The sequence below is a fragment of the Callorhinus ursinus genome, unplaced genomic scaffold (assembly GCF_003265705.2).
Source record: "Callorhinus ursinus isolate GAN/ISIS: 27379988/994484 unplaced genomic scaffold, GSC_fseal_2.0 scaffold28, whole genome shotgun sequence".
NCBI classification, from domain to species: Eukaryota; Metazoa; Chordata; class Mammalia; order Carnivora; family Otariidae; genus Callorhinus; species Callorhinus ursinus.
Genome location: NW_027397090.1, coordinates 3,369,750 through 3,382,954, shown reverse-complemented (window position 1 = coordinate 3,382,954; position 13,205 = coordinate 3,369,750). Strand labels below are relative to the sequence as shown.

Sequence of the window (13,205 nt, the reverse complement as noted above, 5' to 3'; positions counted from 1 at the left end):
GTTTCTTTAATTTTTTTTTTTCATTTTCTTCTCTTTGTAGTGATACTTCTCTAAATTCACTGAAACTGGTGTGTGATTGGGATGAATGTCATCTTTTGGCATCGGTTTATTTAAAATACTGAGGCTTGTGCTAGCTCTATCTAGGTCTTAGTTATTATATCGCGAGGTCCTCTGTGTCCTGACATATTCCAAACTGCAATCTAGATTCGATAATCTAGGGTTTTAGACTTCCTTACACAGATCGCCTCATGTATTTATCTTTGTGAAAACAGTCCCCTACCTTACTTCTGTCCCATCCTTACCATGGTGAGCTGTTGAAGACGAGAGGTGGTGGATTAAATTAGGCAGAGGCCTTTCAGTAATGTATTTTAGAGCCTCTCCCATGGGCAGTTATGTGATGCAGGGCAAAGCACACACTCATTTCTTTCAACAGTCATCTTTCCCATTGCTCTGTCCTCCTAATAAGGTTTTGGTGAATCTTGTTGGGAAAATCGTGCTTATAAGACCAGTGCTCTTCAGAGCTAAGCCACAGAGCACAGGGATGGGTTTTTTCATCATTGCATGTCTCTGATTTCTTTGGAGGCAATGATTATCACCCCAACCCTCCCTCATCTGCTTTGTTTTCAATGTAGTTATAAATTCACGACCCAAACTGCCGGTTTTTTTTAAATCGGTTTTCAATATGCTTATTCCCATCATTTATTCCATCAGTTTCATCTTGAAGACATCTCTCCTGGGGCCTTTTTTTTTTTTATATTTTATTTATTATTTGTTTATTTATTTATTTATTTATTTTAGAGCGTGTGAGAGCGCATGCCCCCAGGCTCACGCATGCAAGATGGGGGAGGGGCGGAGGGAGAGGGATTGAATCTCCTGCAGACTCCTTGATAAGCACGGAGCCTGACTTGGGGCTTGACTCATGACCCTGAGATCATGACCTGAACTGAAATCAAGAGTCAGTCACTTCACCCACTGACCCGACAGAGCCACCCTCTCCTGGGGCCTTCTCATCTGCCCCAGCCTGCTACGGTTATCAGTTGGCCTGTGATATAGTCTAGGATGTTCCTTTACCATCATCCTGGGATATACCTTTTCTGATTCTTATGTTTTCCCCTGTCTTAGTTTATACTTTAGCTGTTTTGTTGTTGTTGTTGTTGTTGTTTTAAGTAAATTCTACCCCCAAAGTGGGGCTCGACTTATAACCTCGAGATTGAGTCACACTCTATGGACTGAGCCAGCCCAGGGCCCTCATACTTTAGTTTTGATGGAGTTCATCCTCTAGTAGCTTCCTGAGATAAAGTGCATAAAGTTAATATTTTGAGACTTTACCTGTCTTAAGATGTACAAGGTTTTTATTTTACCCTTAATTGACTTAGGGTTTCCTTTTAGGAAAGGAAACTAAAAAAAGGAAAATTCAGTTTCCTTTAGCATTGTTGATGCTGTTGCCATTATCTTCATTATCTGCCTTCTGTGGATGGTTTCTATGAAATGTGAAGACACTGTGCTTCTGAATCCTGTCTATGGGGCTTATTTTTACCCCTCTGGAGATCTATGTGATATTCTCTTTACCAGTATTCCAATATTTCATGATTCAGGAATGTGTCTTGGTGTGGATCTGTTTTCACCCATTGTATTGATATTCCAAGGAGTGCCAATCTGGAAACTGTTCCATCTTTGTGATACATTTCTTCCCCTTCTTCCCCTTCCAATTTCCCCATCAGTTGGTTTGCCTATTTGCCTAACTCCCTGAGAGTTTTCCTCAACTTTCTTTTCCAACACTGCCATTGAGTTTTGCAGTTTTTCCTATCATGTCATTAATTTTTAATAGCTTTTTTCTATTTGCTAAATGTTCTGTTTCAGATTAGTTGGAGTCCCTGCTGTGAGGCAAACCTCCCCAAATGTAGTAACATGAGCATTTCCATTTTATTTTTTGCTCACACATTCTGTGGGTCAGGAATTCAGAGAAGACTTGAGTGACTATCGGCTGGAGTCATCTGGTGGCTTCTTCAATTACATGTCTGGCACCTGGGCTGGGTTGAATGAAGGCTGGGTTCATCGGGACTGTTGACTTGGGTATCTTGGACTCTCTGTCTGGCTTATTATATCATGGAAGCTGGTTCCAAAAGGAAGCCTCTGGAGAACAAATTTTCTAAGACAACCAGTTGGAAGCTCCTTAGTTTTCCATGACCCAGTCTTGGTGGCCACATCGCGTCACTTCTGCTGATCTCTACTGGTCAGTGTAGTCATAAGGTTGTCCAAATTCAAGGGGAAAGAAATTTTGACTATTTTTTGATTGGTGAATGACAAGGTCACATTGCAAAAGAGCATATGGGATGAGAGTATTGTTTTGCCTATTTTGGGGGCCATATAATCTTACTGATTGATTGAATACAATATTTTTTCTTCTCTCTGAGGTTATTATAATTAGTTTCTTCTCTCTGTACACAATCTGTTTCTTTGAACATTTGGGGAAATTTCTAATTTAAGCAATGTATTTAAGTGTTGGCTTGGTTGATTCTCTAGTAAATAAACTCCTGCATTGGCTTGGCTGTCGAAGTTCTGGGAGCTGATAGCTGCAAATAGGGAAGGAGACCTCAATACCTATTGTTTCTGGGTTCACCCGGTTCCACTGTTTCCTGAGTGGAAACCCTGCTTTCCATTGTGCCTGGTGTGCCCCAGCCTTCAGAGACTAAGTCTTGGGTCATGGCCAGTTTTCAGGGTAGAGACCCAACTGCTTTTAAAAAGCTGCCGGTCAATACTGTTTTGTTTTTGTTTCAGACACTCTCATCCCCGCTCTGGAATCTGTGCTATCTTTTGAAGATCCTGTAGCAAAAATAGAGCTGGTTCTTTCTTTCCCTGCTGTCAGTCTGGGATTCTTGGGTCTGCTTAATCAGTTACCTTTCGTCTGTCTGCTTTTCAAATATTACTTGCTGCTGCTTCTCTCACTCTACCGGAGGACATTTTGTCTGTCCTCCCACTCCAGTGAGTACTCAGCTGCGCCTTAGTCCTGACCAGTTGGAATTGCTCATTTTATGTTGGAACACTTCTTGAGACTGTATTGTTACCTCATGTGTGTTCCATGGTTTTCTTCTTGTCCCCTTCCTTGAGCACCTCTCCTTAGTACGAGAATTAGAAAAGATCAGAGTTTACTTTCAGTTTTTATAGAACTTAGTATTCTTGTGCTTCTCAGTTTTAATTTCAAAAAGCCACCTATTAAGAATGGCCTTTAAGTCTTGGCTTTCCCTGTTTTCTTCACATGGTAGAATTATTTTCTTCTTCCGTTTCTTCTTAAGTTGTGTTTTTCTACTGAAAAATATTCATGGTGGTGTCCACATGAAAGTCTTCTCTTTCAGGAAAGGCATCAGTGTTCAAGGGAGGGACTCTCTAGGATACTTGCTAAGACAGTTGCCAAGTCCTGTGGTACAGTCTAGGCAGGGAAGGCTTGGCAGTGTGTTTGGGTCACATAGCAAAATGGCAGATTCTGTGTAAATGGACTAAGACTTCCATTCACAAGGCAAGGATTGGCAGAATCGATTTTTAAAAAGTGATCCAACTGTAGGATATCTACAAGAGAAATGGTTTAGATTTAGAGACACAATTAGATTGCAATAAAAGAATGCAAATAGATATGCCATGCAAAGAAATACCCCAAAAGAGCTAAAGTAACTATACTAAGAGCTGACAAAATAGACTTTAAGGCAAAAATTATTAGAGACAAAGAAAGACATTTCATAAGGAATGGCAAAAAGGAATCAGAAGACTTGAACTCTGCTATAAGCCAAGTAGGCTAATGGAACATCTGTAGAACACTCCACACAACATCAACAAAATACACATTCTTCTCAAGAACACATAGAACATTCTCCACGATAGGCCATATCTTAGACCATTAAACAAACCTAGGAGTGTGATTGCCATGTTGAGAGGTTAGCCTCTGTTTAGCTTTGTAAGAAACTGCCACACTGCCAAAGCGATTGTACCATTTCGCGTACTTGGAGCTCATTGCTCCTCTTGGATGTGCAGATTAATTCTTTAAAATCGTATTTGGGGAAGTTTACAGCAGTATTCAGATATTTTTTTCTACCTCCCATGCTCATGTATACAGCCCTCTCCCCCACTACCTTTCCTTCTGCAAATCCTATTATACATCTGTTGATAATACTTAATGGTATCTAACATGTCTCTGGGGCTGTGTTCATTTTTCTTAATTTTCTTTTTGTTCCTTAAACTGGATACTCTCACTTGACCTGTCCTCAGTTCCACTGATTCTTTCTTCTGTCAGTTTAAACCTACTGTTGAGCCCCTCTAGACAATTTTTCAGTTCACTTTATTGTACTTTCAATTCCAGATTTCGGTTGGGTTTTTTTCTTTATCATTTTCTATCTCTTTATTGAAATTCTCAGTGTGGTTAAATATGATTCTTATACTTTCAGTTCTTTAGTTCTTTGAAAATATTTATAATAGCTGACTTAAAGTCTTGGTTAAGTCCGATGCCTGGGCTTCCTCAGGGACAGTTTTTATTGACTGCTTTTTTCCTGTATATGGGCCAGACTTTCATGTTACTTGACATACTCTATAATTTTTTGTTGTTAAAGGGACATTTTAGGTGCGCATGGGTGGTTCAGTCAGTTAGGCATCTGGCTCTTGATTTGAGCTCAGGGCCATGAGATCGAGCCCTGCAGTGGGCTCCATACCAAGTGTGGAGCCTACTTGAGAATCTCTCTCTCCCTCTCTCTTTGCCCCTCCCCTACACCCCCACCTCCCGCTCTCTTGCACATGCTCTCTCTCAAAAAAAAAAGAAAGAAAGAAAAGGGAGATTTTATAATGTGTCAACTCTGGTAGTCAGACCTCTGCTCATACCCTGCCCGGGGTTTGGTGGTGTTGCTCTTTGTTTAGTAATTTTTCTAAGTTAATTTTCAAAAGTTTATTTTCTTTGTAGTGTGAGGCCACTTAAGTCCCTGTTCAGTTAGCTTGGAGATCAGATCACTTAATGATTGGACAGAGATTTCTTCAAATGTCTGAACCAGTAAGGAGTAGGAGCTGCCTAGTGGCATCATTTTGTTTATGATGATCTGATGTTTTAATGGTTGCCATGCTTAAGTATTTTTGCAGAATCTCGCCACGTTTCTTGCTAATAGAGGTTTGGGGTTGGGTGGTGGACAAGACAGTTGGAAGAAGATGAGATAGGCAGCTAACTCAACTGCAAGCTTGTTTTCATGGGCCTGTGTGCACCAGGAATCTTCATAGTGGGGACAGAATATATTGGATTGCCCAGTAGTACTAGACCATTACACCGTTCCTTGGCACCCACTCTGGGACATGTTGCTAGAGTTTTCTTTGGAAAAGCTTGACCCAAATTGTAAATATTTTCAAACCTTTAACAATACACAAGAGCAGTAGAAAAACAAGTTAAGATTGGAGAGAAGGAAATTTTAAAAGCAAGAAATGAACCAACCATAATTTTGAGGAAAAAAAAGTGAATACCTAGGATTAGTTCACCAGCATGCTTTCTGAGTGTGGGTGTACTTAATGGGCATTACATTCCCTTCACACATTTCCCTTTTCATTTCACAGGTTTTTTTTAAAAGCCTCATGGGACAGCACTGTTGCTGAATGCCTGGTACATATAAGAAACTTGACTGCATGAAAGGCACTCTCCAAACACAGTATGTTACCTGAAATCCGAGAACTAAATGAGCCAGACTTTCTTTAAGTCTAAATGGTTTAAAAAAAAAAAAAATCTAAGTACTTTTCATAACATTATTCTATACTAATAATGTCCAATTATTTATTTGTATTTGCATTATTAATATTCACAATTTATTTCCTAACGAAATATTTAAAAGTTCTAGTGCTAATCCTGGTATTAAAAACCAGTTTCAAATCTCTATAAATCTGGTATGGAGATGATCCGTGGCATTTGGCTTTCTCTGTTAGAACAGTAACACTTAGGGGTGCCTGGCTAACTCAGTAGAGCATAGGACTCTTGATCTCAGGGTGGTAAGTTCGAGCCCCAAGTTGGGTATAGAGATTAAAATAAAGTCTTAAAAAAAAAAAAGAAGAAGAGTAGCACTTGTTAGTTATAGAACCAATTGCCAACTTACAAAGCTGATTTTTGACAACAAAATATATTTTGTAATATTTGTAAACATAATAAAAATGGGTCAGATTCCTCATTTGAATGTAGACAACAGGTGTGTCATACATTATAATTTGTATACAACTGTTGTTTCTCACAAGCATTAATTATTATAACCTGTAAAAGCAATGTAGGAAATGCAAGGCTTTGTCTCTATTTTGGACTGTGTATGTCTTCTCTTCCTGGGGTACCTGGTATGGAACTGAACTAAGAGAGATTCAAAACAGACCCAAATCTGGCCTGGTTTCAGCTGGGTCTTCCTGATTTAGTTTGAAAACTCACTCGACTTGCTTTGCCTTCAGAGATTCTTAGAAGTCATAGCTATTTTTAAATTTCTCCCTAAGAGCACCTCCAGTCCTAAGTTGGTGAAGTGCAGAGTGAAGCTGCTCGCTTCAAATATTTGGGGCTGCTGATGCCAACTGATGGACATTAATGGATGCATCAGGAGGAACCCAGATTAGTAATGATTTCAAGGCAAAGGGTGCTCCTTAGAACTGGCACAGGAGGAAAAACTTATCTCACCAACTGTGGAGAGTTAAATAATTGTAGCCTAGGTCTTCAACTGCGATTTGTACCTCAATTTTCCTGAGAGGTAACTTCCTAAGAGGTATAATGTAGGATATTTTAGCACATCCTTGTATTCTTTTTTTCTTTTTTTTTAGATATTATTTTTAAGCAATCTCCATACTCAACGTAGGGCTCAAACTCACAACCCCAAGATCAGGGGTCATATGCTCCACCGACTGAACGAGCCAGGAGCCCCCCCCCCCTTGTATTCTTTTTTTTAAGAATCTGGTATTAATATTACAGACTGTGGGTTTCCTCTAACACTACCCTTTTCTGCTGATTGACCAATTTTGTTCTGTTTTGAACATCTGACCTCATAACAAAGAGGGTGGTTTTTAAACCTGAGGCGTCGTAAAAAGACTGTATTTATATACATTCCTTCTATTTTTCTTTTAGTGTTGTTCTCCATTTCAAGATGCCTTTGCAGTTTCGATAAATGCGAACTGACAACTCTCAGGGCCACGACAGTAGAGAAATCATGACTGCTTGAAGCCTGGAAGACTGCCCTTAATTAAGGAAAATCCCTGATTGTTGTTTGAAATGCTGAGAAAGTTGCTGCGAAGGAGACTTTTCTCTTATCCCACTAAATACTTCTTCCTGCTTCTTGTTTTTTCCCTAGTCACCTTCTCTGTTTTAAGAATTCATCAAAAGCCCGAATTTATAAGTGTTGGACATTTGGAGCTGGTTGGAGAGAATCCTAGTAGTAACATTAATTGTACCAAAGTTTTACAGGGGGATGTAGATGAAATCCAAAAGGTACAGCTTGAAATTCTAACGGTGAAATTTAGGCAGCGCCCTCGGTGGACAACCAATGACTATATAAACATGACCAGAGATTGTAATTCTTTCATCAAGAGGCGTAGATATATCATGCAACCCCTTAGTAAAGAAGAGGAAGAATTTCCCATAGCATATTCTATAGTGGTTCATCACAAAATCGAAATGCTTGACAGGCTCCTGAGAGCCATCTATATGCCTCAGAATTTCTACTGCATCCACGTGGACAGAAAGTCAGAGGATTCCTTTTTGGCCGCGGTGATTGGCATCGCATCCTGCTTCAGTAATGTCTTTGTGGCCAGTCAGCTGGAGAGTGTGGTGTATGCCTCGTGGAGTCGGGTTCAGGCTGACCTCAACTGCATGCAAGACCTCTACAGGATGAGTACAGACTGGAAGTACTTGATAAATCTTTGCGGTATGGATTTTCCCATTAAAACCAACTTAGAAATTGTCCGGAAGCTCAAGTCGCTAATGGGTGAAAACAACCTAGAAACTGAGAGAATGCCATCCAATAAAAAAGAAAGGTGGAAAAAGCATTATACAATTGTTAATGGGAAGCTGACGAACACAGGGACTGACAAAATGCACCCTCCTCTCGAAACACCTCTGTTTTCAGGCAGTGCCTATTTTGTGGTCAGTAGGATGTATGTGGGGTATGTGCTAGAGAATGAAAAAATCCAAAAGTTTATGGAGTGGGCTAAAGATACATACAGCCCTGATGAGTATCTCTGGGCCACTATTCAGAGGATCCCTGATGTCCCGGGCTCATTGTCCTTAAGCCAGAAGTATGACATGTCTGACATGCATGCAATTGCAAGGTTTGTCAAATGGCAGTACTTCGAGGGGGATGTTTCCAAGGGTGCCCCCTACCCACCCTGCAGTGGGGTCCATGTGCGTTCTGTGTGCGTGTTTGGAGCAGGGGACTTGAACTGGATGCTACGCAAGCACCACTTGTTTGCCAACAAGTTTGACACGGACATTGACCTCTTTGCCATCCAGTGTTTGGATGAGCATCTGAGGCATAAAGCCCTGGAGACATTAAAACATTGACGGTTCATTTTAGGCAACTAGAAATGAGAAGACGTGTGCATGAGATGCACCCTACCTGATCCTTCTGCCTGGTGATAAACAGAGAAACTATAGGGGGCGCTTTTTGAAACTATAGGGACCTTGAAGCTGTGTGATTTCTGCCCTGCACCATGGGTTAGAAAGGTTATAGCATTAAATGTTGACCTAGCGTTAGCATGGGGTCAGGGTAGGTTGGGAGGCACTGTGGGGGGCAGTGGCCCACGTAGCTGGGGATGTGGGTGAATGCAAAAACCAGCCTGTTAAAAGAACTCAGGGACTTAACAAAATGACCAAGATTTCATCTGTGCCAAAATTACTTTGAGAGCTTTAATTATGACAATTTTCTTGATTTGAATAAATTTATAGCAACAACCAATTGTAAGGATATAATTTATCTTGCAGGTTTTATGTGGTGAAATAGAAATTTGACTTTAAATGGTCCTTGTAAATAATTTGCTTTCTGCTGTAACATTGTGCTGTGTAGCATGTCGGTATGTGTCATCTCAGGGAACTTGAAAAAATGGGCTTGACTGAACGTGAATATTTCTGACTAATTTTTGCTTCTAATAATGTGTATATGTTTTTAAAAACAAAAGTGGCAATGTGTCTCGCTTCGTCGATTCTATGAATCAGCTTATTAGAAAAGATACCTTAAGTTATTTGAAAAGTTAAGAGATCTTTATTATTATAGCGTCCACAGAGAAACTCAATTTTCCAAATACTTGTCTCGACTCATCCCTGCCCCTGTCTCCTCAGGCCGTGCTATCAAGCTATAGAAAAACTTGTTTTCATAGTGCCTCAGTTCTCTTCATGTGATCCAACAGTGTGTATGGGGATTTGGGATCTAAGACAGAAAGAGTGGAGTAGGTATGGGGAGTAGAAGAGGTGGCCATATTTGGGCAGTTTCCGAGGCCTATGATGAATGTTCTAGCAGTCATTCATCTTACTATAGCAGATAGTAAGGCTATTGCTCTTGGGATCCACTTAGGTCCAGCTTCCCAGGGACTTGCATCTTTATGTCACCTGTGTCTCCACTTCAAAGGACTGGCTGGCTTCTGCTGTCCTTGCTTCTTCATGTTACCTGCCCCTTAGTTATTCCTTAGCCCTTGGATTGTAAATTTCCTTCTTCCTCAGAGCCCATAAGCTGTTCTTCCACATGCGTACTTGAAGGCTTGGTAATCCTGAGGGAATGGCAGGTTGTTTCAGTGTTGATATTCACAGCCTATGATGTCTGCTCTACTTTTCCACCAAAAGACAAATGATTCAAGGTAACCATTGTGCTATCTCATATGTCAAAGTAAATGAAGATTAGAAAGAAAACGTTCTTTTGCTAAGCTGATACTGTTCAGCCAGAGATCTAACAGGAAATGGGACGCCTTATCATTAAGCTGAGGCTCTAAACAATCAAAACTATGTACTTTATTATAAAGCATAGCAAATTGAAGTGATACAGAAGAAATTCATAAGACAAGCAGTTTTCAGGCATTCAAGTGAGAAAATATTTTTTATTCCTTAAAGTTAGAGAACATTTTCATTTTATGGAGAGAGCTTTGTTCTACCGACCCTCCTGAATGAAATTTTCACATTTTTAAAAGCTTTGTCATCATGTGTAAATGTGCAAGTCAGTAGATTGCTGTTTTGCGTAATTAGACAAGACAGCCAATGTTGGACCAAGAAAACATACTCTGAAAACTCAAAGATGATGTCCATGAGGGCATAAGATGACAGTGCTGTCTCTCTTGCCTTCTAAATTGGTTTGTTCTTTTAATGCATGTCAAATGTTTCTCCCATGCTCTTAGCAGAAGGATTTACCTATAGATGGGTCCTTTTTTTCCTCTAAAATTAGTGGTATTCATTGACAAATACTTTGTCTTATATTTTTACTTCATTCATGGTGTCTTGTTTTATGTGCGTTTTCATTTCTTATTTTGAAAATATACAAATTTACAGGGAAGTTAAAAATAATAGTACAGTGAACACCATATAACCCTCACCTGGAATCGCTGGTTGTTAACATCGTGTCCCACTTGCTTTAAATTGTATGGATTTTGGAATTTAGCAAAAATTGAAGGTTAAATCTATCTTTTTAATTTACAAATAGCCAAGGTTATTTACCTCAACACTACTTTGTAGTGTGACTGCAAGTGATTTACATTTCAAACTGACAGGTTTTGAGAGATTTTTCTCCACCGTAGATATAAAAATAAGACTTTAGAGTGTCATCTGCCCAAGTCCCACACTAAAACTATGGACCTACTGTCTTCTATATAGCTGTGGTACCTCTATATTCTAGAATGGCGCTTGGTGAGATATGTCTATACATTACCCTATTGCTAATGCCTGTTATAGGAATTATATAAAATTTGTTTATTGTGACTTCCTTTTATACATTTTAGCATAACTTAAAGCAAATACAATTCATACTATGGGACATGGGTGGCTGGCTGGCTCTTGATCTCAGGGCTCTAAGTTTGAGCCCCATGTGGGGTGTGGAGATTACTTAACAATGAAATCTTAAAAAATAAAATTCATACAACTGGGACAAGCAATTTGAAAAATCAAAAAGATGGTTTCAAAAGAAAGCAAAAATGCAAGTTGAGAAAGATATAAATTGTTCCCTATATGTCAGTTATTAAACACTGCTTTTACCGTCACTTAGGGTCTTATGTAGGGAATTATTAGGAATCATTCACAAAACATAAACTGCAATTTTGAGATGGAAGGTTTATTCTGGTTAATGAAGTAATGCATCAATAATAAGTAATGTTTTACTTATTAAGTGCAACACTTAAAAAAAAAAGTTCTTTTTTTAGGCGGTTACCTAGGCTCTTCCACACCACAGTAAACAACTGTTAAACTTTGCAAATGTGAATTGTTAGGCAGGAAAAAGTTTTACTCTACCCGTTAAGGTTCTTCTAGCTGGTCTAAGAATCAAATTGACATGAGACTGAGTAAGGAGAAATTAACAAGAGAAAATCAAACAGGGATGCCTGGCTGGCTCAGTCAGTAGAGCATGTGACTCTTGATCTTGGGGTCATGAGTTCGAGCCCCACATTGGATAAGGAGCCTACTTAAAAAAAAGAAAAAAATCAAACTAATAAATAACATGTATACCTTCTGTGTACATGGGAGAAACCCAGGAAAGCAGTAATTCCCTGGCTGAAGCCATTACCTTAAAACATCATCTCCAGTTAAAGACAAAAGGTGTTGGGGTGGGGAGTCTGTTATGGGAGGTTACCAGAAAAAGCACAATAAACCAGGGTAAGGTTACTCTACAGATTTAAGTCCATGTCTTTTCCATTGATAACAGTTTCTAGAGATTTAGAGTCTTCTCCCTCTTTTTGGTACTGAAGGAGACACCCTTATATATGGAGATTTCTCTTGTATATGTAAATGTCTCTTAAAAGGGTAAATTCTCTTCAGTTTTCAGAGTTTTTCTTGAGTCTGCCGTCTCTTAAAAATAATCAGCTTAGGGGTGCCTGGGTGGCTCAGTCAGGTAAGCGTCTGACTCTTGATTTCGGCTCAGGTCATGCTCTCGGTCGTGAGATCGAGGCCACATCGGGCTGGGTCTCTGCACTAGGCAGGGAGTCGGCTTGAGATTCTTGTCTCTCCCTCTGCCCCACCACTCACTCGTGCTCCCTCCCAGCATCCCAAAATAAATAAATAAATCTTTAGGGAAAAAAAATACCCAGCTTGAAATAATATGCCAAAGAGGCAAATTTGGGGGCAGCAAAATTTACTCCTTCTCCAGAAGCATTATTGTCTCCAAACATGGATTTGTGTCATTCATCAAATACAATTCACTCAAATAACATAAGTAGATGTTCTCTTGCAGTTATTTAGGGGAGGAGGAAGCCATGTTCCATGTTTTAATTTATTTCATCCGTAGGGTCAATTAAACTGGATTTTTGTAGTTTGCTTAGAAAAATAACTTATTTCTCATTATGTCACATATAAAACAAATGCAACACTGTTTCCTGGCAAATGTGGCTACCATAGGTTTTACTCTTTTGATTGTGGGCAGGACTGAATGCATTTGTAACTAGTCATATCACCATTAAAATCAGCCATTCGGACATCAATGCCTTGTCTCCATAAATTATTCTTTTTTCCTTAGCTACCAGCACTTAAATTTAGTAGCTGGTGTGGTACTTTGTAACCAAGAAGTGTTGTTGATTAAAAACATTAATTCTCCAGGCAGAGATGTCTTGAGAGGAAGAGGGTGTGGCAGTGGTAGAAAATTTAACACAGATTATGCAAAAAGATTCAGACCAGGCCTTTAGAAGAATGCAGTATCTGTTGATGGGGGAAGGGCACTTTCCCAGTCAGTTCCATCTCAATGGCCACAAATACTAACAAGATCTGTTACTTGCTGTGGTCTGTGGAGGGTGCAGTGGAGGGAAAAGAACCATCCCCATCTGACCCCCCCCCCGAAAATATTAAGTACCAGCTCCAAATGTCCTCTCACCTGATCTGTTAAATCCTTCTGGTGCTCTTTGGCTTCAATTTAGATGAAACACACTCCAGAAAGTGACAAAGTTGATTAACCTTGGATCTTTCTCTAACACTTGAGACTTTTAATATATATCCTTCATAAGCTTACTTGTCAAAGATTTAATTTTTAATATGTGCTTTCTTAAAGTTTTCAGGGCTT

The 13,205-nt window shown here is 39.5% G+C and overlaps 1 protein-coding gene across 4 annotated transcripts in view; it reads left to right on the top strand.

Moving 5' to 3' along the window:
* Positions 1-12,633, top strand: part of GCNT1 (glucosaminyl (N-acetyl) transferase 1) — a 28,124-nt gene extending 15,491 nt beyond the window's left edge. For 3 of the 4 annotated variants that reach the window (XM_025891397.2, XM_025891399.2, XM_025891398.2), the window contains 2 exons: positions 5,575-5,666; positions 7,103-12,633. In XM_025891397.2, coding sequence (XP_025747182.1) covers positions 7,247-8,533 — 1,287 coding nt within the window. In that variant the 5' untranslated portion in view covers positions 5,575-5,666; positions 7,103-7,246 and the 3' untranslated portion in view covers positions 8,534-12,633. The remainder of the gene's footprint in view (positions 1-5,574; positions 5,667-7,102) is intronic. The other variant, XM_073878059.1, reaches the window with a different exon arrangement.
* Positions 12,634-13,205: the final 572 nt, after the last annotated feature.